The 23,983-nt window shown below is 41.8% G+C and overlaps 1 protein-coding gene across 1 annotated transcript in view; it reads left to right on the top strand.

Annotated features, from left to right (window-relative positions):
• ACSS1 (acyl-CoA synthetase short chain family member 1) overlaps positions 1-23,983 on the top strand; it is a 243,539-nt gene that overhangs the window by 123,061 nt on the left and 96,495 nt on the right. The window contains exon 7 of the mRNA XM_082252543.1: positions 8,153-8,290. Within this exon, the coding sequence (XP_082108669.1) occupies positions 8,153-8,290 (138 nt within the window). The remainder of the gene's footprint in view (positions 1-8,152; positions 8,291-23,983) is intronic.

The following is a 23,983-nucleotide window of genomic DNA, read 5'->3' as shown; positions in this document are numbered from 1 at the left end:
GTGTGTACTTGAACTCAAATTCCTAAATTGTACAGGTATCCATATAATTTTACCTAAGTGAGTGCAGCTCATAATGGATTCTATTTTTACCCAGTTTTTTTCACTTTTTATTTTTCCCCATTCTATTGCTCGTGAAATTAGTGTTGCATCGTAATATTTTTTTAAATCTGGTACCGCTAAGCCTCCTTGGCTTTTGCCCTTTATTAATACTCCGTGTTGTATTCTGGGTTTGCCTTTCCTCTATATGAATCTGGATATTAAAGATTTCAAGGTTCTAAAATATGTCTGGGGGATCGGGAGGTAACAGTTTTTGACATTGTACTTTATTTGTATTTTAAATCTGTGAAAAAGTTTTAGGCAGGCCGCAGGTGTGAAGAAATGCTGTAAAGTAAGAATGCTTTAAAACAATATATGTTTTAATTGTTTATTTTTAGCAATTTAGAAAATGCAATGAGAGTAAACAGAAGAAAAATGTAAATCAAATAAACATTTTGTGTGACCATCCTTTGGCTTCAAACCAGCATTAGTTCGTACAATTTGTACACTTGCACAAAATCATGGATTTTGATGAATTAATGATCATCGATTTCAAAGGTAGGATGAAACACAGTCATTAAATGAAAGAGAAACAGCTGTGTAGGAGGCTTAAAACTGGGCAAGGAACAGGCAAATTCTGCTACTAAGGTGAGGTTGAGGAAGACAGGTTCATGACACAGGTCATACGCCATGGCAAGACTGAGCACAGCAACAAGACACATGGTAGTTATACTGCATCAGCAAGGTCTATTCAAGGCAAAGAATTCAAAGTAGACTAGGTTTTCAAGATGTGCTGTTCAAGCTCTTTTGAAGAAGGACAAACAAATGGGCAACGTTGGGGACCATGGATGTAGTGGCCAGCCAAGGAAACTTAATGTAGCAGATGAAAGACACATCATGCTTATGTCCCTCTGACAATGGAAGATGTCCAGCAGTGCCATCAGCAGAGAACTGGCAGAAACCAGTGAGACCCAGGTACACCTATCTACTGTCCGGAGATATCTGGCCAAAAATGGTCTTCATGGAAGAATTGCGGCCAAAAAGCCATATCTCCAACGTGGAAACAAGGCTAGGTGACTCAACTATGCACAAAACATAGGAACTGGGGTTCAGAAAAATGGCAGCAGTTGCTGTGGATTGATGAGTCAAAATATGAAATATTTGACTGTAGCAGGAGGCGATATGTTCGCCGAAAGGCTGGAAAGCAGTACAATAATTAGCATCTGCAGGCAACAGTAAAGCATTGTGGAGGTTCCTTGTAAATGTGGGGCAAATAGAGTTGGAGATTTAATAAGGACCAATGGTGGCCTCAATGCTCAGAAATACAGGCAGACACCCATCCATCATGCCCTACCATCAGGGAGGAGTGTGGTTGACCCCAAATTTATTCTGCAGCAAGACAACAATCCCAAACATACAGCCCATGTCAATAAGAACTATTTTCAGCGTAAAGTAAAATAAGGAGTTCTGGAAGTGATGGTTTGGCTCCCACAAAGCTGTGATCTCAACATCATCGAGTCTGTCTGGGATTACATGAAGAGACAGAAGGATTTGAGGCAGCCTACATACACAGAAGATTGGTGGTTATTTCTCCAAGATATTTGGAATAACCTACCTGCTGAGTTTCTTCAAAAACTGTGTGTAAATGTACCGAGAAGAATTGATGCTGTTTTGAAGGCAGAGGGTGGTTGCACCAAATATTGATTTGGTTTGGATTTGGATTTCTCTTTTGTTCATTTACTATATATACATATATATATTTTTATATATATACTCAGTATATATATATATATATATATATATATATATATACACACACACTGCTCAAAAAAATTAAAGGAACACTTTATAATCAGAGTATAGCATCAAGTCAGTTAAACTCCTGGGACATTGATTTGGTCAGTTAAGTAGCAGAGGGGGGGGGGGTTGCTAATCAGTTTTAGCTGCTTTAGTGTTAATTAAATTAACAGGTGCACTTTATTGGCAACAATGAGATGACCTCCAAAACGGGAATGGTTTTACAGGTGGAGGCAACTGAAATTTTATGCCTACTCATCATTTCTGACTGTTTTTCACTAAATTTGCATTTGGCTAGGGTAAGTGTCACTACTTGTAGCATGAAGCGATACATGGACCCTATAGAGGTTGCACAGGCAGTCCAACTCCTCCAGGATGGCACATCAACATGTGCCATTGCCAGAAGGTTTGCTGTGTCTCCCAGCACAGTCTCAAGAGCCTGGAGGAGACTCCAGGAGACAGGCAGTTACTCTAAGGGAGCTGGACAGGGCCATAGAAGGTCCTTTAGCCATCAGCAGGACCGGTAGCTGCTCCTTTGTGCAAGGAAGAACAGGCTGAGCACTGCCTGAGACCTACAAAATGACCTCTAGTAGGCCACTGGTGTGAATGTCTCTGACCAAACAATAAGAAACAGACTTCATGAGCAGGGCCTGAGGGCCTGATGTCCTCTAGTGGGCCCTGTGCTCACTGCCTGGCACCGCGGAGTTCGATTGGCATTTGCCATTGAACACCAGAATTGCCAGGTCCGCCACTGGTGCCCTGTGCTTTTCACATTTGAGAGCAGGTTCATCCTGTAATAAAAGAGATAATACTTACCTTCCTGGTCCAGATCTGGGAGGAAATACCCCTGGACATCATTAATCGTCTCTTTAGGAGCATGCCCCAATGTTGTCAGGCATGCATACAAGCACATGGGGGCCATACAATCTACTGAGTGCCATTTTGAGTTGCTGCAATGACATTTTAGCAAAATTGACTAGCCTGCTGCATCATTTTTTTACTTTGATTTTTGGGGTGTCTTTAAATTCAGACCTCTGTAAGTTGATCATTTTCATTTCATCACCTTTAAACAATGTGGCATTCCTTCGTTCCTAACACATTACCCAGTCCATATCAGTATATCCATATCAGTATATCCATATCCAGCATGAGATTTTTCTGATGTGTTTTCAAAGTGCTCCTTTAATTTTTTTGAGCAGTATATATATATATATATATATATATATATATATATATATATATATATATATAATTCAATTTTTGACAATTTTATTGTGCAAAAAACACACTTTACAATCCTACACCCAGCTTCTCCTCTGAAATGCCTATGTCCGTGTCATCGGGGATGCTTTTGGTCCATCATCAAGAAGACTTTATTGTGACTCCATGGTGTCTTACCTACAGGGGAACTGCCTCTTCATGTTTAATCAGCCTGGCGATTCAGCCAGGTAGATTATGTGAGGCAAGTGTACCTTATATAAGACTTCAGAATGGAAGTAAAAATCATGACCACCCCGTGGGAATTGGGAGGGTTTGGTGGTAAAATCAAGGTGAAGTAAAACACACCTTTGTGCACTTCAAACATCTGATCATTAGGGATGATCGAACTTTTGAAAAGTTTGGTTCGACCAGAATACCCAAACTTCCCAAAAGTTTGGGTCCGGATTCCAGAACCCCATTGAAATCAATGGGACCCGAACTTCGGTAATCAAAAAACACAATTTTGAAGCCCTAAAACCCAATGAATGCCCCTAAAAAGTGCCTAGGGTTCTGGGTCATGCCCCAGGGACTATTAATCACACAAAAAAAAGTTCTCAAAAATTGTCGTTTTTGATAGAGAGCCAATTATTGAAAAAATTATTGAAAAAAAAAAATTTGATTTCTTTGGATTTAGTGTCTGGGGGGGTCTAAAAAGTGTACCTGTGAAGTTTCAGCTCTGTAGCATGTGCAGAACCAGAAAAAAAAAAGATTGTTTGTCTTAGAATTGCATTAAAGCAGGTATAGGGCTCCGCTATTTTCACACCTGGCCGTTTTTGTTGCAGGCGTTTATTGGGCTTTTTTGTGGACGTCTTTGGAGGCAGGCATGACATCTGAACTTCTGTGTAGGGGTATATATACACACACATATATGTATATATAGACATACACACATATAGGTGTGAAAGTAGCGGAACCCTATGCCTGCGCTAATGAAATTATTTGCAGGGATGTGGCTCCGCTTCTATACACATACACACATATAGGTGTGATAGGAGCGGAGCCACATCCCTGCAAATAATTTCATTAGCGCAGGCATAGGGTTCTGCTACTTTCACACCTATATGTGTGTATGTGTATATATACATATATGTGTGTGTGTATATGTACCCCTATACAGAAGTTCAGATGTTATGCCTGCCTCCAAAGACGCCCAAAAAATGCCCAAAAAAACGCCTGCAACAAAAACGCCCAGGTGTGTTGTTGCAGGCGTTTTTTTGGGGCATTTTTTGGGCATCTTTGGAGGCAGGCATAACATGTGAACTTCTGTATAGGGGTATATATACACATACACACACATATGTATATATACACATACACACATATAGGTGTGATAGGAGCGGAGCCACATCCCTGCAAATAATTTCATTAGCGCAGGCATAGGGTTCCGCTACTTTCACACCTATATGTGTGTATGTGTATATATACATATATGTGTGTGTGTGTATATATATAACCCTACACAGAAGTTCAGATGTCATGCCTGCCTCCAAAGACGTCCACAAAAAAGCCCAATAAATGCCTGCAACAAAAACGCCCAGGTGTGAAAGTAGCGGAGCCCTATCCCTGCTCTACTGCAATTCTAAGACAAACGATCTTTTTTCTATAGCGGTCACCCTGACATGGAAGAGTTTGGTCACCCTGCCATAGCAGTCAGAGTCAGTTCACCCTACACTACACTACGGTCACCCTGACACTTAACACTTTCCCTACAGAAACTAGATTATTGAATCTAACTATAGTGGTATATAGTACCCTAACTACACTAGATAGCCCTTTCCTCACACTAATAATTGCTAAATTACACTTTTGAAGCAGGAGTAACAGAACTGCTTCCACTCTCTTCCACAGCCCCTGTATTACAGTGCTAGAGATTTGGCGGGCTATGTTATATACTGGGGGGGGCGTATTCACTACTGATTGGCCTCTGGACCCCCTAGTCACTCCAATCACATTCCTAGCATCCTCCTGCCCCCTCAATTGGCTTTTACTAATGTTTCGGGTCCAATCACGGGATCTTAAAGCCCAGTTCCTGTCCCATTACATTTTGGTCGGTTCTGGTTGCCGAATTCCGAACTTTTTCCGCAAAAAGTTCGGAATTTGGCCGAATTTCAAACAGTCAATGTTCGGGTCGAACCGATGGTTGACCCGAACCCTTCGATCATCCCTACTGATCATAAGCAAAGGAATTAAAAGAAATAAATAAACAAAGCTTTCTTTTAACTGTATTGGATTTTTTAAGTGAAATTAGGAGCTCTCAGTTTCACCCAGTTTACACTATAGTTCATAAGGCCCTTGATGTTTGTACATGTACAGTAGGTGTTTATTTTTTCCTAGGTATGTCAAATCGGTTTTGAGGATACGGTTCAGATTACAAAGCAAAACATGATGAATGCAGCCTTCAATTCACATAGTGATGCTTAAAAAAGGAGAACGCACCAAATAGACTACTTTTTGTCTCCATTCATCTTCTATTGAATGCTCCTATTGTCAACTATGTTTGGCTTAGTAGACTTCAATAACATACTTGCAGCTGTACTGCATTCACAAAGCAATGAATAAACGTAACATACAAGCATACCACAAATGGTGATAAGATCCATGTGTTCTGCTACTTATAACTGGCTTGGATTACTGTATCAAGAACAAAGTTTTCCTTAAGGCGATCCTGTCATCAAAGAATCACTTGTAAAGAATTACATACATGTAGTAAAAAAATCACTATAGTTACATTTCCAGCCTTCCGTTTATTTCTCCACTGCTTGTCAACTGCTGCAGTTATTACACCAGCTGGATGGGTTGAATACCTGTTCTCCCCACTGCACACAATGGGTTCTCCTGCCTGTTCGTATGCCCTGTTGTGACATACTAGCTAGAGGAACCACAGTGCGGAGAAGGTATTCCACTCACCTGGAAGTGTTTCTGGGCCACCAGAAAGATAAGTATTATCTCTTTTATTACAGGTATGACTTTGTGCTGTCAGGACCACTCTAAGAATTATCATTAATTGGAATTACATATTGGTACACTTTACCAATCTACTGTGTAAGATGCATATTTCTTCAGCTAAAGTGACTTTAGAAGTATCATCAACCTCCATATCATCTGTTACTTCTATTTTGGTAGACAATCATGATATGAAAACATTATACATGTGTGCTTGTCCCTCTTTACTAAAGAGAATCCTGTTTCCTACAGAACGGCTTCACCGTAAGTTAGCATACACCTTTGCTATAAATAGGTTTTTCTAGGCCACCACTACATCAGACGGTGTTTAGAGGAAGAAAACCTGCTATGCAATTAATAGATCTAAACCCTTAACCAGTGTTTCTCAACTTTTTTTTTTCAGTCAGGGCACCCTTAAAATTATGCACAATCTTGAAGCACTCTATTCTAAATGTAAAAAACTAAACAAACCGTTTTACATATTGCAGCAGCATCCACACACTTAGGACTCCCAAAAATAGTTGCCTTTGCAAACTGGTTCTCCCTCAGTTTCTCTCCCTCTTTCAGCTAATATGACCCCAATGAAGACAGAGAGAGGCAGGAGAAGGGGCAAACAAGGATGCTGTGCAGGCACTCAACATCATCCTTATCAACTGATGATGTTATTGCTTGTCCGGGTGCCAATGGCACAGTGCCCAAGGTTGTAATGCTGCTAAATAAAAAAACTGTGACTTTGTGTAACAAAAAGGCCAGGCTGATTCACTCACTGACATTTTTTGGGCAATTTGAGGTAATTTTTAGGCCTTTTGCCAAGGAACCAATGAAAAACCCAGAGGCACCCCAGACTGCCACGGCACCTTGGTTGAAAAAGGCTGCCCTAAACAGATGACATTTAGCTTCCTAAAGCCCTTATTGTCACAAGCCATATGAAATATTGTACATCATGACTCTGCGCTTCCCTTGGAACACTTTAGCTTCCTCCACCCTCAACAACTTACCAGATCAGAATGACCAACTTTGCAGTTGGCCTAGAATCACTGAATAGAAATATCTCAATGTCCTCCTCCAACGAAAACTCAACTCTTCGGGAAAACACTGTTCGGCATACCACCATCGTAAATGTTGCTATAGGTCTCTGGTCCCAGGTCTCTGTGGATCTCTATGAGCTGACGGGGGCCACTCAACATGGAAGAAAAGACAAAACAGTATGGGGTAATCCTCATCCAGTAGAACTACAGTCAAAGCTTTTTTTTTTTTGGTCAAAGTGGAGATGGATTAGAACAACTGTTAGGGAGATTCAACCTCTCTATTTGTAGCATTATTATTTATAGTGAAAGTTGAAGAAAATTCCAAAATGTGGGTTGTCCCTAAACTGCTGGGCGGTTTGGTGGCAATGTGCCTGAAGCTGGCAGTCTTGTGACTGCCTGCAGCCTCCTGACTCTGGAAGACACTGGTGGCCCAGAGTCAGGAGGCTGCAGGCAGTATTGCTGGAAACGGGAAATATCTTCAGTAGGGGAAACCCTTATATATTAGCTTTTTTAAGCTGACCATACATTATACATTCTGACTGTACAACTTTCTTTAGCTCTACCAACAACTACCTAGAGCAAGGGCATGCCTGATTGAATACAAATTGAATAGATTGTTTAGGTTTGCCCTTACGTTACATAGTTTTGTACAAAATGATTTCATAGTGTATGGCCAGCTTTAGGGGCTGTTGGGACAAGTGCAAATGGAATTGTTTTTGTGAAAGTGCATTTATACTGTATATCTTCATTTATACTGTATATCTTCATCTCTCTAGTGTCACATGGATTTTTTTCTCACGCATGTGATTATTATTGACTCTTCTTTAAGAGAATAGAAATATTTACTATGCAGTTCACATTTTAAAGGACTCCTGCGAATGAGTGGATCCAGGAATTCTTTAAATGCCAGAATTCACTGTATGTTTTGAAAATACACCAGTGATATAACAACTAGTCATGTGATCTTTTATGATTACCCTTTTTTTAAAACTCTTTACTCTTTATCTCTTTACTATAGAAGCCATGTTGTCACGAGTGTTGCAATTTAACGAGTGTGTTATATAAGTCGTGTGATTGTTTTTGTTTAGGGCGGTACTGGGAAGTGGTGGAAAGGTTGAAGATTAATCAGTTTTATGCGGCACCAACAGCAATACGTCTGCTGCTGAAATATGGAGATGAGTGGGTGAAGAAATATAATAGGTCATCTCTGAAAATGTTGGGATCAGGTATGTAGAGAATAACAGTAAAATGACATACTGTAATATTAATGTGATAACATAATTACAGTAAAATGTATATAAAAAAATATAAAAAAAAGGGAGTAAGCCACAGCTACCCATATCCAATAGTGGATCAATATTGGGCTAAAACGAGTCGCCATCCATAGGCAACTGATGCAAAATGGACTCATCCTTGCTGGCACTGAGTTCCTCTACCTTAGTAAAGCTGAAACCCAGGTATGATCTTTGCTGCAGCCTTACTTTGGTCCAAGTGTGTATATCTAATACCTGAGGGGCCACTGGGGAAGCTGACAATCATTGTAGTAGTCGGCGCTACTATAGTGATAGCTGTTATTTTTCTGTCTCTGATTGGATGAGGTAGCGATGAGGCCGGTGATGTTACAATCTCCACCATGTCCAATTAGAGAATGGCTTGTATTCATTAAAAAAAAAAATACAAGGCACTCTGTGAATGGTGCTGGTGCCCAATGAGTGAAGCTACCACAGTGATTGTCAGCTTCTCTGGTTTGCCCCTCAGGTATGAGAAATGCATGCTTACATTGGCCTAATCTGGACACCCCCCCCCCCCTCCACACACACATTTTCAAGGTTAAAAAATGTTTTATTTAATCACCTATTCACCCTTTGTTTTCCATAATTTGGTCTAATCAACCCCTTTCTTCCCTTCTTCCCTTGCTATTTTTTCTTTTTACCTTTTATTGTAAATATTTTAATTTTTGTTCTTATTTTTTTGTTTGATTTTGTGACATACTATGCTTTGTCCCAGAAGAATAATTTTAAAATAGGCAAATTGCAGAATAAAATGCAATACCACAAGTCAATAGGGTGAAAAAAAATGTCTATGTTTTTATAAAATACAGAATAAATAATCATTTTTGCAAGTTGATACTTAAATGCAATTACTTCAGTAGCGTGAGTAATGATAAAGTTATTGCCAAATAAGATGGCCAATAGAAGAAATGTAAAACATTTTTTAAGTTTGTGAGTTAATAGGTGGGAGAGCTGTAGTGGTTACTCAGGGCCGGATTTAAAGAAACTGCAGCTTCAAACATCTATGACGTGTTTCAGTTTCGCCGCGTTCAAATCAATTAACTGGCGCTGCGGCGAATTGGCGAGTAAAACAGCAATAATGAATTCCGCCGTCAGCGGGATTCACTTACGATCGCGGCTTCGCCAATTCGCAAACTTATGTCTTCCTGCTTATAGCAGTTTCACATAGCGATGTGGGCTAGTGGATTAGTGCACACATCACATGTCTGTAATTCATCTCCCTCTGCTGTAGGTTCGAGGCTTACCATCTCCACCTAGTTTTTTTATTTTCTTTTTTTGTTTATATTGCTAAAATGGAACGGATTACATCATATATATTGCTAAATAATGTTACACTCAGAAGCGCTTGCAAGCTTACACCATTTTAAGTGTTTTTTTGATCTTGTCTGTGTGTCGAATCGATCTTATGAAGGAAAGTACCAAAGGCAAGTGACCAAACCCCTACCCTACTTCAGGGCAAGATGAAACCTCACAATTTTACCATGGTCTTCTTCCCACATTCCATACAATGTTTAGTTCTTTAGCTATATGTGCTTTTTAGCCTTAACACACTCCATTTTTTCCACCATACAGCTTTATTCTGCACAATAGCTAAGTGCTTTGCAACTTCACTGCAGTTCACAACGTCATGGGTTCAAATCACATCACTACACTTGGGATCTCTTTTCACTCTCATTTTTTTAAACAGTTTTTTTAAACTATCTTGAATTTGGGGGGGGAGGGGGGTGTCCTACCCAAATTTCAAGCACATCAATGGAAACAACACAATTTTGATTTTATGAGTGTGGTCCTAGTTTTATCGAGATGCAATTCTTTACATATTTACCATGGTTCTTACAATTTCTTGACCAATAAACATAGGTGTCTGATATTGGACTCTCTCCATATTTCAACAACACAGGCCCTCATAGTCCAACACTACATTTGCCTCACACCTCAACACAACACTGATACATCCCTACTCTACATTACAACCCCTCACATCACCAGTACAAGCAGCATGCAAAGTGCAAAACTCCGGCCTTGGCAGCTTAATGGGCCATACACTAACAATTTGTCTAGACTTTTTCCTGTAGACTTAACCAAACCATATAATAGAAGCTCAAACCTCAACACTTTCAATTTGGATGCAATCAGGCAGGCCCTTGCACTACATAGAAAATGTCAATCGGAAGGATAAAGTCTTCTCTAAATCTTACAGTGTGGATGGCCCTTTTGTCTGTAGGCACCCACACAAAACAAAAAAACACATGTTCAATTCTAATGTATTTATTTATTTGAGAATGACAGCAGAAGGAGGGATGCAGCAAAAGAATATTGTCACTCTCCAGTCCGTGTGCCTTTACAGCGCCAGACCACGATCTTTGCTCCATGGCTACGGGATTCTGATGTCTTCCACAACTTCCGGCAGAGTTCAGAATCCATTCTGCACCTCTACCAGCTCATAGGGGACAGGCATGGCAAGGTTGCTGGGCAGCTTCCAAGCCACTTTCGAAGTTCCAGGGTGTTCATGTTGGTCATTGGCCATGTGCCTTACCAAATATCCACTGACCACAAAAGAAAATGAGTGGAGTCCATCAAGGTGGGTTTCTACCACCTACACCCGCAAGCAGTACCACTCCTGGAAAAATAAAACAAAGGATAAGACATTTCATTATGAAAATCACATCTTAATGCCTGTTTGCTTCATTCTGAACTTCATTTAATTTCGACATCACGAGTGAAATAACACATTTTATGCCAACTTACACAAACCAGAAATCATTAATGTAAACATTTGAATACACACCTGTGACGCCAGACAGCCCATCACCACAGGCTTCCCATGGTACGTGCCATGATTCCAAGATGTTGATGTTCTGGAAAATTACAACACCATAAGATACCAAGCAGCCGTTCATGTTATCAATAACTACACAGGTGGCATAGACACAAATAAACACCTGCCAGCTCTTCTCAGCCCTTTACACTATTCACAATACCAACATGTTTATGGTTAGAGGTGCATGTTTTTGCTCAAGTAACACAATTTTACCAATGTTGACTACACTTTATCTACAATGGCAAGTGTCATTGGCAGATGATAATCACCCTCTGTCTCCCTGTGAGTGGCACCTCTGCTAACTAGCTAATTAATACACATGCCCTATCTTGACCGGTTACAGTACTTACATGTAAAGTGGCTAGCAACCAGGGTATTCCGGGTGGCCATACCGGCAGCGGTGCTCCGCCGCCTGGGGGCCGCCGGCTGACGGACCTCTGGCTCCCTCTCCTCCGTCAGCTCCCAAGAATCATCCCGGGCAACGCACATGTTGTGCAACACGCAGCACGCCAGGATGATCTTGGAAGCCTTTGTAGGAGAGTACAGGAGTTCACCCCCAGGCCGGGCCAAGCAGAGAAACCGGGACTTGAGAAGACCTATGGTCAACTCAATGATACTCCGGCTTCTCCGCAAGGCCCTGTTGTAATTCCTCTCTGCTGGGCCCTGGGGGTACCTGATTGGAGCCATCAGCCACGTCAGCTGCGGGTAACCAGCATCCCCTGAAAAATAAGAAAAATATACATTAGTTATTCATATCATGTGACTTTAGATGACTCCTCAAAATGGGAGACAATTAGGCATTTTACTAAACAACCTGCTCGTCTGTTTGCAAAAAATCATATGAAACATCTCAACTCTGTCTAACTGCCTAAATCACTAATACAAATGGGAAAAAGGACACACAAAGTGGTGGGTTTCTCTTGCAAGTTACAACTTGGCCCCTATTCTGTTCCTATTACATTAGCCTAGGTCTTACTTCTGGAATATATCTGCAACTAGAGTGAGGAAACCAATATTGACTCACTTATGCAAAGTACTTTGGGGATATGGCAATACCATTGGAATCATTTGTAGGTTTTCTTTGGGTGGCTAGAGGACACCATTTACACATTGGTTAACCACCTTCATTGGACTCAAAGACAACTTTGCAAATCTTTCTTTTGTGAGCTGCTAAGCTGCTGATCTGGTTGTGTGTGAACAGCCTGACAACTAATAACACATCCATTTTAGGTAGGCTTTGCTTAAATCAGGGTGTACACCGATGTAGCTTATTCCTATGTCTATGTAATCTTACAGTTTATGTTGTTAAGACAAAATACTTTACCAATAAGCCACCCTTCGGGCATTTGTCCACTTTCAAACACCTCGTACAGAGTACTTGTTCTTAACATACTGGAATTATGGCACGACCCTGGGTGACCAGTGTTGACACTCATGATGCGCTGTTTGGCGTCACACACTAATTGGACGTTCACAGAGTGGTACTGCTTGCGGTTCCGGTATTCACTTTCGTGGCTCCTTGGGGGCCTAATGGCTATGTGGGTGCCATCGATTGCCCCTAGGATTTGCGGCATGTGTGCCCGCCGGTAGAAACCCAACTTGACTTCATTCCACTCATTTTCATTCTGTGGCCAGTGGATAAAATTGGGCACTATATCCACTATGGCATTAATGACCAACATGAACACCCTTGAAACTGTGGGCTGGCTAATGCCCATGATACTTCCCGAAGTGGCTTGGAAGCTGCCACGCCCTAAAATATACAAAGTGGCCAGCAATCTGGCCATGCCGGGCACCGCATGGCCGCGCTGTGTGTCCGGGTCAATTTTCTCTGCTATGAGCTGGTAGAGGTGTAGAATAGTTCCTCGCTCGAGCCGGAACTTCCTCCTGACATCAGAATCCCGCAGCTTGTCCAAATAGATCCTTGGAGCAAAAATGCGTGGCTGGCGAGGTAAGGGCACACGGACTGGAGGTGCTGCTGCTGGAGGTGCTGCTGCTGCTGCAGCTTCCCCACCTTCTGCTGCCTCCTGTGCCAGGGCCTCCTCAAACAAGGCACCAATAAATGCCAGCATTGCACCATCTAATGCGTCTGGGATATCGTCCTCCATTTTGAACGCGCAAATTCGCGAATGCGCAGATATATATAGAAACGGCCGCTAATTATCACACCTGTGAGCCAGCTATAAAAGGAGCACATGGCCAATATGGCTGCTGGATGTTATAGATCGATGTTTCTTATGTGCTAGCAAGACCCTGTGACCCACAACCTACATTATCTGGAGGTAAGACAATTGTATCTCTCTCTCCCAAAAAAAAGGAAGGAGACAATTTGTACTTATCTTGGGTGTGCTTAAGTTGTCTATGGTGAATCCCCTCCAACCCACAATAGCTTGGGAACCCCTCAAGTGTCTTTTAATCATTGGCAGTTGGCCCCATGTGCATGTGGTTTGGACATGTGTTTTCTCATGTTTGTTAAAGGTGTGCAGTCTAGATTTGGCATCTAAACCTGCCCCCTTACCTTCCCAGCTTCCAAAGACACCATTTTTGCTTTCCTGATAACTGTAATTTATTATGTGCACGTATGTAGGTCATGCGATTTCTCATGTATGTTTAATGTTTGCAGCCTCCTTTTGCCTATAAAGGATTACACCACCACCACCACCACCACTACTGTGTTTGTGCCATTAGGTAAGTGTTTGGAGGGCCTCGTGTGATTTGTACCCCTATGCGTTTTCTTATGTGTTTTTTTTTTACATTTCTTTGCAGCCTCTTCTGCTCTTTAACACCACCACCACCACCACCACCACTACTGTGTTTGTGCCATTAGGTAAGTGTTTGGAGGGCCTCGTGTGATTTGTACCCATATGCGTTTTCTTATGTGTTTTTTTTTTTTCCTTTTCTTTGCAGCCTCTTCTGCTCTTTGCCCACTACTACCACCACCACCACGACCAAGTCTGTTTGTGCCATTAGGTAAGTGTGTTCTGTAACTGTTCACTAATTATACTGTATATGAAGAGCAATCTGCAAATCCTGTTTTTTCTGTTTTCTCTTTTGTCATTTCAGATTTAGGAGTTTGGGGCTCTTTGCTGCTGCTGGACAGCCAGATTCTCTGCCCACCTCGTGCTCCCATGGCCCCACCCACTGGAAGGATGAGAAGGGCCAGGGGGGCCAGGGGGGCCAGGGGGGCCAGGGGGGGCAGGGGGGGCAGGGTGGGCAGATCGTCTGGCTCTGGTGTGAGGGAGGCTCCAGCTGTATCCATGAGGGAGTCCACCATCCCCATCCCGGAGGAGGAAGCCGGGGGAGGTGTTAACACACCAAGTGGACAAGCTGGCTCTTCTGACAGTAGTCCTGGAGCGGGTCCGTCCACCAGAGTCAGCTTGTCCACATTAACCCGGCTTCCCCGTTTCACCCACAATCAGTGCTGTGCCCTGGTCCACGCCTATATGGCCAGATATCAGGCGATACATGGGACCAGGGCCGCGTCTTACTCAGTAACAGAGAAGAACAGATTGTGGGATGAAATCCGGGATGCTGTAAATGCACTGGGTGAAGCACCTCGCCACCGTGACAGTGTGCGGAAGAAGGTCAACGACATCTGTGGGTCCGTTCGGAAGAAGCTAATTGCATGGGCTGCGGAGGGTCTTTATGACCGTCAAGGTCGGCTGGATGAACGTGCACGAAGTTCTCTCTGGGATTATCAATTACCTTTCTTGAACATCATAGGACCCGATACCATCTTTCCCAGAGAGGACTTAGATTCGGATGCTTTGCACCGAGGTAGGATATTATCTTGGATGTCAATTGTGTGAGTTGTTTGGAAAAGATTAACTACTATCCTATGTGTGACATTAAGAGAATGTGATACTTGCCCTTCCAATTGTCCTTTTTTTGTTTTCCCCAACCTGCAATTTGTTCATCTGTAGCACGGATCTCAGCCCCTCCACAGCCCATGCAGCTTGGCGAACCAGACGGACTCACAGGTGTTGACATCAGTGCTGACCCTCCTCCTGGTAGGTCCAATATCATACTTTGCCAAACAATGTAGATGTTTTTTTTTGGCCAAGATAGCTCATATTGCTATGTCCTTTACAGAAGATCCGCAGCAGGGAACACACCCAGTGCAGCTAGGCCTGGAGGAAGGTGTTGGTATGTCTAGTCAAATAATGTTTTTTTGAATCTTATTAACCCCATTAACACACATGTTTTTTCTTAGGAAAGAGTGTTGCCTTTTAGATGTTTACCCTGCAAAACACAGTTGACAGCATTAATGGGTGCCGTCATTAGTAGGCAGACCAAGCCTTCTTAACCTTTGGGAGGGTTTAGCAAGTGTCCTATGAGCCCAGGAAAGCACTTTTGAATGTTTGGCCTCAATGCTTCATTCATGAAGCTAGGAGGGCAATCTGGCCATAATCATTACTGACTAAGGTTATGTACTAAACATGTTTTTTTTTTTTGTTTTTAAAAGAACATCAGGCCCCTCTTGACGTTGCAGCTGGAGTTGGATCAGGAGCTGGCGACGATTCTGCATCCAGTGCTGTGGTATGTGATATAAGGGAACAAGGTGCACATGTAACATTTCAATGGTAGCATTGATTTTGGACTAGATGTGGCTTACATTGTGTGTGTTAAATTAGTGCTATGACATTCTGACGATGCACCAGCACAACAAGAGTTCTATCTTGAACATCAGGGAATTATGTTATAATTTGGTGTGCCACTAATGTTCCAAAAACATCCAGGATCTTTAAAGTCCGGCCCGTATTTGATTTTCCAGGTCCAAATTCATGGGTATCGTTTGGTTGGGTTGTCCTCTAGCCGATTGATGGCAAGATTTTAGACAACATACGTAGATGTATAAAGTCATTGGTGTAGTAACAGATTTACCAAAAGCATAAACAACCTACCACACCAGGGTTAATTGGGAACACCTTCATGTTGAATCTTTTTTGCCTTTGTCATATTAGTCCTACCAATATAATATGTACCCATTATCAGAAGTGTTGCTAGCTTGGATAATCTTACAATGAACAAGTACTCATTAGAAGCACATCAAACTTTTCAACGTTCTGCTTGGGGTGTTAAGTTGTCAAACTAATCTGAAATATTTAGTCATGATGTTTGATAATGATTTGGTCTATTTCTTCTGCTTTCAGGTAGCCTTAGATGCAGAGGGATTGTCACCTACCCAACTTCGTCCATCTATGCTGGATGTAGCCGAGAGGCTGCTTGATGAGTATCAGGTCCAAAATGAGTTAAGGAGGCGTACTCAGCAATCTACTGAGGCAGTACGTCTGCTCGGGCTCATACAGGAATTTGTAGCAACAATGGTACAGGTTCACCAGGATATGTTACAGGTTCAACAGGATATGCGTAACAGCTTGGTAAGTTTAGCAGACCAGCATCAACGGGATCGGCAAAGTGTTGACACTCAGGTGCTGGCCACACGCCAATGCCTGTTTGGATCTGAAGATGCCCCATTGGCAGAGCCCTCCCAAACATCTCACTCACCTGCCACTGCAGGTTGTGGTAGTGGGAGGGTAATGCCAGTGTTGGCCACTTGTCAGGCAGCTGGGGATGGGACAATTCCTCCTGTAGCCACTCCTAGCACTTCACACTCCGTTCGGACTCCCACACCCCTCAATGAGCAATCCTCCTGCACAACCTCAATGCGCACTGGTTCCACAGTACCCCTTCCACCTGACTACATTCCCTCCACACCTTTATCACTTCACTCCTCCCCAGGCCGTTCTTCTTTTTTGTCACCAATGCGACATGTCGTTTGCCCCCGCACCGTGGACCACAACAACCAATCAACCACCACTCCCCACACATCTTCACAACCCTTGCACCACCAGCAGCATCAAATAGCCTTGGAGCAGCAACGATCCCATCTCATGGTCATGGCACACGTTACCCAAATTCTTAGGCTGAGCACAGAGCAGATGGGACTATTGGCACAAGATCTTCAGTCTGGGACATTTCCAGGGTTCAACACCCTGCATCAGCAGCAGCCTCAGACACAAGATCTGATTCTAATGGGCCACTTTACCAGAACTCTAAGGCTAACCCCAGAGCAGATGGGACTATTGGCCCACCATTTGATGGCAGGAACCTTTCCATTGCTCACCACACTGCTTCAGTCACCACCACCACCACCAACTTAATTTCTTTTTTTTTTTTTTTTTTGGTTTTGTTAATGATTGTTACATTGGCCAATTTGTGGGGCCATTTTTTTTTTAAATTTGAGGGTGGCACAATATGATTTATTATAGTGCTTTTTTTGGGGATGAAATAAAATTTTATGCAAAATGATTAGTTTGTGTTTGCTCTTTGGTTTTTTAGGAGTGTTGGTGGCCAAGTAATGGCCCTGGTTAATGTAGGCATTTATACACACGTGCTTCTCGATCTCCAAACATATGATTTCATGTAAATTTAGATAACTCAATGTTCACATAACGACCCAAGAAAAGGTCTCCCTTCAAATGTAGCTTCAAAACAAGTCTCAAGGCTAACATAAACCAAAGCCAACATACTAACAATTACAGACCACACCACTCAAGTAAACAAATACAACACAAAAGACATTCGATGTGTACACCAAAAAGAAAACTTGGGTAATAAAATAAATGTTTTAATAACACATGTGGGTGTCTACCAACTGTAGCGTACAATAAATATATTACAATATATAATAGAATGAACTAAATTGCCAATGTAACATTTGTGTTGCAAAGAGCAACATACTTAAATTTAATTTAGATAAACATTTTAAACATTTTTTATGTTTTGACATCATTTTTTGGAAGGTTTTCACAAAAACAATTCTTTTTTGTAAACATTTTTGGTTTTGTCGGTTGCCATAAAAACAACAAGGCTTATTTGTAAACATTTGTGGTTTTGTCCGTTGCCATAAAAACAACAAGGCTTTTTTGTAAACATTTTTGGTTTTGTCGGTTGCCATAAAAACAACAAGGCTTATTTGTAAACATTTTTGGTTTTGTCGGTTGCCATAAAAACAACAAGGCTTATTTGTAAACATTTTTGGTTTTGTCGGTTGCCATAAAAACAACAAGGCTTTTTTGTAAACATTTGTGGTTTTGTCCGTTGCCATAAAAACAACAAGGCTTTTTTGTAAACATTTGTGGTTTTGTCGGTTGCCATAAAAACAACAAGGCTTTTTTGTAAACATTTTTGGTTTTGTCCGTTGCCATAAAAACAACAAGGCTTTTTTGTAAACATTTTTGGTTTTGTCCGTTGCCATAAAAACAACAAGGCTTTTTTGTAAACATTTGTGGTTTTGTCCGTTGCCATAAAAACAACAAGGCTTTTTTGTAAACATTTGTGGTTTTGTCGGTTGCCATAAAAACAACAAGGCTTTTTTGTAAACATTTGTGGTTTTGTCGGTTGCCATAAAAACAACAAGGCTTATTTGTAAACATTTTTGGTTTTGTCGGTTGCCATAAAAACAACAAGGCTTTTTTGTAAACATTTGTGGTTTTGTCGGTTGCCATAAAAACAACAAGGCTTTTTTGTAAACATTTGTGGTTTTGTCGGTTGCCATAAAAACAACAAGGCTTTTTTGTAAACATTTGTGGTTTTGTCGGTTGCCATAAAAACAACAAGGCTTTTTTGTAAACATTTGTGGTTTTGTCGGTTGCCATAAAAACAACAAGGCTTATTTGTAAACATTTTTGGTTTTGTCGGTTGCCATAAAAACAACAAGGCTTTTTTGTAAACATTTGTGGTTTTGTCGGTTGCCATAAAAACAACAAGGCTTATTTGTAAACATTTTTGGTTTTGTCGGTTGCCATAAAAACAACAAGGCTTTTTTGTAAACATTTGTGGTTTTGTCGGTTGCCATAAAAACAACAAGGCTTTTTTGTAAACATTTTTTTTTTGGTTGCCAAAAACAAGGCTTTTTTTGTTTTTTTTTTTTTTTGGGTCCCCAAAAAAAGGGTTTTTTATAAATTTTTATATTTTTTTTGGTTGCCAAAAACAAGGCTTTTTTTTTTTTTTTTTTTTTTTTGGGTCCCCAAAAAAAGGGTTTTTTATAAATTTTTATATTTTTTTTGGTTGCCAAAAACAAGGCTTTTTTTGTTTTTTTTTTTTTTTTGGGTCCCAAAAAAAGGGTTTTTTTTTAAATTTTTATATTTTTTTTGGTTGCCAAAAACAAGGCTTTTTTTTTTTTTTTTTTTTTTGGGTCCCAAAAAAAGGGTTTTTTTTAAATTTTTATATTTTTTTTGGTTGCCAAAAACAAGGCTTTTTTTTTTTTTTTTTTTTTTTGGGTCCCCAAAAAAAGGGTTTTTTATAAATTTTTATATTTTTTTTGGTTGCCAAAAACAAGGCTTTTTTTGTTTTTTTTTGGGTCCCAAAAAAAGGGTTTTTTTTTAAACTGTTTTTGATTTTTTGGTTAGATTTTTGTTTATAATGGGCAACAATTACAAATGTGACATTTCTTTGTGTTGCAACGTGCAACATAAGTAAACAAACCACAAAAAAAAAATACTAGGATCTTTTTAAAGGTGTGACATTCCTAACGAATGGCTCCTTAGGGTCTGGATCCACGCCACAAAGGTGTTCCAAATATAGAATTCGGTCTCCGTACCACCTCATATAATCCAGGAGGACCTCGTAGGTGAGGTGGGTGTGCCCTGGGTAGAAAAAAACATGACAATTAGTTTTAGGCAAAATGATCCAAACAAGGATTGTAATTAATGTGCCTCAACAAATATGCTTAGGAGTCTATTGGTTGGCTTTTATCAACACTCTGAAGCAAATATGCTAAATTGCTGTTGTAAACCTTAAACTCAAACTTTCACAGCAAATTGTTCAAAAGGTTACATAAGATGGCTTGGAATGTTAGTAGCAGTTCCACCAAAGCTAAGTAAAATGCTTTTCTGCATGTAAACACAAGCAATCATTTTGAAGAATGTAAGGTGTTTTGGGTTCAATTGGTCAACACGATACATGTGCACACATTTATCTCTATCACCATTGGAATCTGTGGAGCGTTCTCTCTCACTCTTACTGTCTATAGATTGAACCTGACACATAGTAGAGACTCACCCTTAGGAATTTTGAGGGCCAGTTCTGGACGGAGCAGATGTGTCTGCTCCCCTGATCTCCTTTCCGCCATCCCAGCTGTGTTAAGAGAGAAGAAAAAGTTTATCAACAAATGGACTCACGCTAACTGTAGGTTACGCAGTCATGAAAACGCTCTAACACCCACTCATTACCCCTCCACATTTCCCTGAAAGTTTTATTTAGACATTGATATGGTGGTGATGCAGATTTGTACAGTGCAAGCGTCATTCTTCTGGGTGAAGCTTGTAGCGTTAAGGATACGTACTCCCTGCTTTTGTGCTGATTGTGTTTTTCTGATGTTTTTGGTGCCTCAGCCCTGCCTGTTCTAAGTGTTGGAAACATATCATTTTGGGAGGGCTGCGGAAAACTAATCAGGTTAGACTTACACTCTCTAGGTTTTTGGGGACAAGAGAAATAACAATCCTCCTTTTTACATGGCCCCTGTACACACCTCTAGGCACCTCCCTCCTGTTGTTTGACCCCACAGCAGGCAGCTTGCTATGGAGGCACATGAGATGAAGCCAAGCACCCTGTGCCTGTTCAGGCACTAGGCTGTGAGCCAGCCTTGCCCCCCTCCCTTCCAATGGTCTCAATGATTAGGAGTGACAGCATCAGGAGGCAATATTGGCATGCTGTCACCTCAGTTAAGGAGGAGGGGGAGTCTGTTCCAGACAAGTATTAGTGCAAAAATTTGGACCGTAAAAAATGGTCCCAGTAAGTCTTAGGGGGAATATGCACACCTATCACTTGGAATACTAATGCATAGAATGCATTCACATAAAGAACCCGCTGCCTTTAGAACAACTTGAAGCCTGAGCGGGGACATACACAGTTAGCATTTCTCCACTTACTAAGTAGACACATTACTGGAAAAGCACACAACTTACCATCATCAGGTTTTTTTGGGGCCCCTGAAGTGGATGGCGTGGCTGGCTCTGGAGAAACTGCACAAAAAGAACACAAATTGTGAACTGGAATGTGGTACATTACCGAGGAAGAGTATTTATGAAAGATTGACAAACACACATTTTCAGTGTTGACTAAATCAGGACATGATTAAATTACAATGTCCCCTAAAAATTTACAAGTACAAAGCACACCATTTCCAATGTAGAGAAACTAACACCAATTTAGAATAGGGTGGCTTGAGATAACTTACAAAAGATAACATGTCCTGTAAAGCTCCCCAAAACCACCTTTCAAACATGAAGGTTAAGCAAGAGTGTTTCATGACCAACCTTCCTGTCACATATAGCAAAACTACACTTGCTTAGACTCCAACTTAGATTATCCTAGATACACATCATCCTAGCACACACAATTCATGTGAGAATCTAATTTTAGGTACTTACAGACTAGTTCAGGGGAGCCTGGAGTGGGGGAGGATGGGGGAGACCCTACATGGGGGGATGGTGTCCCTTCATGGGGGGATGGCGTTGTATCTCCTAGAAACACAAAGACACAAATACAATCCTTGAACCAAAGCTATTTGATAAAGGCACACAGAAAGTAGTTGGGAAACATTGAAGGTAGTAGTTACTTTGGACTGGGTAAGCAGCAGCCCCTCTTCCCCAGTCCTCCACAACTAACATCCTCAATGTCAGCTGCTACATAACCCCAATGGCAAAATATAGATATTACAGCCCTTAGATTTCCCAGGACACATTGAACACACAAACACATGTAGAATACTTACTTCCCATTTGAGGAGAGCCCAGGTCCTCATCCGCTTGAGACCAATTGGCCTCTTCTTGGGCACCAATGTGTTCCTGGCCCGGATCCAGGCGACTTGGCCCTGCCTGAGGCTCCTCTCTTGCTGAAGTTACATCAACCACAAAAGAAAACAAAACAAACAATCATTCCTCCAAGTTCGACCTAATACACAACACACCAGCACATCCACATTACTTACAGGGGGCCTGAGAAGGCTGAGCCGCAACATCCTGATCACTGGTTTCTAAAATAAAAGAAAAACATTATATATTATTTATGGACACAAATAGGCAGTAACCTCTCATCATGCTAGCACCATACTCAATGCCCCTACAATTCAGAACATAGAAGTGCACTTACACCAATGAGATGCATTGACCATGTTTTAAAACAGGAGGGCACCATGCAAATTAAGCGGGCGCCTAAGGCCTCGCACCTACAGGGGCCTTGCGGCCAGTGGCGGAGCACCAACATTTCGAAGGGCGCAGTCAGGGAAATCTCCCAAGTAAAAGATTGCTTTCAATCCTCGGATCAAAAAGTTGCAGCAGTGTGCTGCAGTCCCTTCACTGCGTCTGCCAGGTGTCTGTTGTCCGCTGACACTTACTCCTCCTTCTCTGCCTGGGGATTGGCCGTCTGATCATGTTATCCTAAGATGTGGAGGAATCGGTAGGTGTGTACCTGCACCAGTAGGAAGTGACTGGCCGGTCAACTCACTCTGCTATCATCAGTTGTTGCTCTGGGAGGAGAGCTCCGCCCTGGACCCGGAACATACAGGTAACCAGGCCCAGACTTGATATTTTGCAGGCTGGTCATAGATTTGTTGTGTCCACTATGCAAAGTGGTTGAGTAGCCCCAGGGAAGTTGGAAGAGTCTGAAAATGGTTGGTGGAGGAGGAGGAGAAGAAGGCCCTGGGTGGCTGGGGGACAAGGAGAGGGCCCCTGGGGGTTTTCTAGAGGAGGAAAGATCCACAATGACGCCAGAGTCAATTGCCAAGGAAGAGAGTGGAGCTGAGCAAGTCCTGCCTATCTGACATGAAAGCCAAACATGGTGTAGATGGAGCCCTTTGCCCTACACAATGACAGCACCAGAGGTGGAAGGTGAGTGGTAGCGGGTCTTTGACATTATAGAGCATATGGACTCTGTCCATTATTGGTAGTTTTGTTTGGAGTTGTCCTTTAGATGTTTAACTGTGTTGTTTTTGACCCGAGCTGTGAGGGACTGAGGTATGACAGCCCACTATGCTGAGACTTATAGTGCCCTAGAATGTTGAGGACTGAGGAATCCTTAGTCCCTAACAGAGGGCACTACAAGTCTTAGCATAGCAGGCAGTATTTCCTCATTCCCCTACAGAGAGGATTACAAGTCCAAGCAGGTAGCCTTCTGCAGTGGGACTTGTTGTGCCCTTGACTGTGGTGGACTGAGGAAGGGAAGTGTAAGAGGGTCTCTGTAAGCTCAGATGTATGGGGGAGCTTTGGGGAACACAGAGTTCCCTTTTACACCAGAGTCCCCAGCTTCCCCCCTCAAATAATGGTTCCCAAACTCTCCTTATATCAGAGTCTTCACACTTCCCTCTTACAGTGTAGTAAGTCTGGAGACTCCGATGTAAAGGGGGCTCTGTAAAATGTGATTAGAGATTAGAAATTTCTAACATTTTTATTTTCTACTTACGATCCACAATTTTCAGCTGCTCAAATGGCTCGCTGCCTCTGACTGCATATTGGAGTGTGGCCGTCCTCCTCCTCCCCTTCTTCACCAAAAGCACAAGAGGGTGCCGTCCGTCCGCTTTGGCTAGAAGCAGAAGAAAAAAAAAAAACATAAAAAATACGAATGTACATAGTAGTATTAAAGGTTGTGAAGAGACACTTGATGGAGGTAGGAAAGGTAGGAGCGAGAGGGAGGGGGGGGGGGGGTGTTGGTATTAGTGTTGTTGCATAGCTAAACACATGTCCACCTACCCAAAAAATTGTAACCTATCTGGTCACATGTAATGTATATTTTTACTTACCGGA

This window comes from Pelophylax lessonae (assembly GCF_965119305.1).
Source record: "Pelophylax lessonae genome assembly, chromosome: 3".
In the NCBI taxonomy this organism is placed as follows: Eukaryota; Metazoa; Chordata; class Amphibia; order Anura; family Ranidae; genus Pelophylax; species Pelophylax lessonae.
Note: the sequence above shows the minus strand (reverse complement) of the source record. Positions and strands in the feature narration are given on the sequence as shown.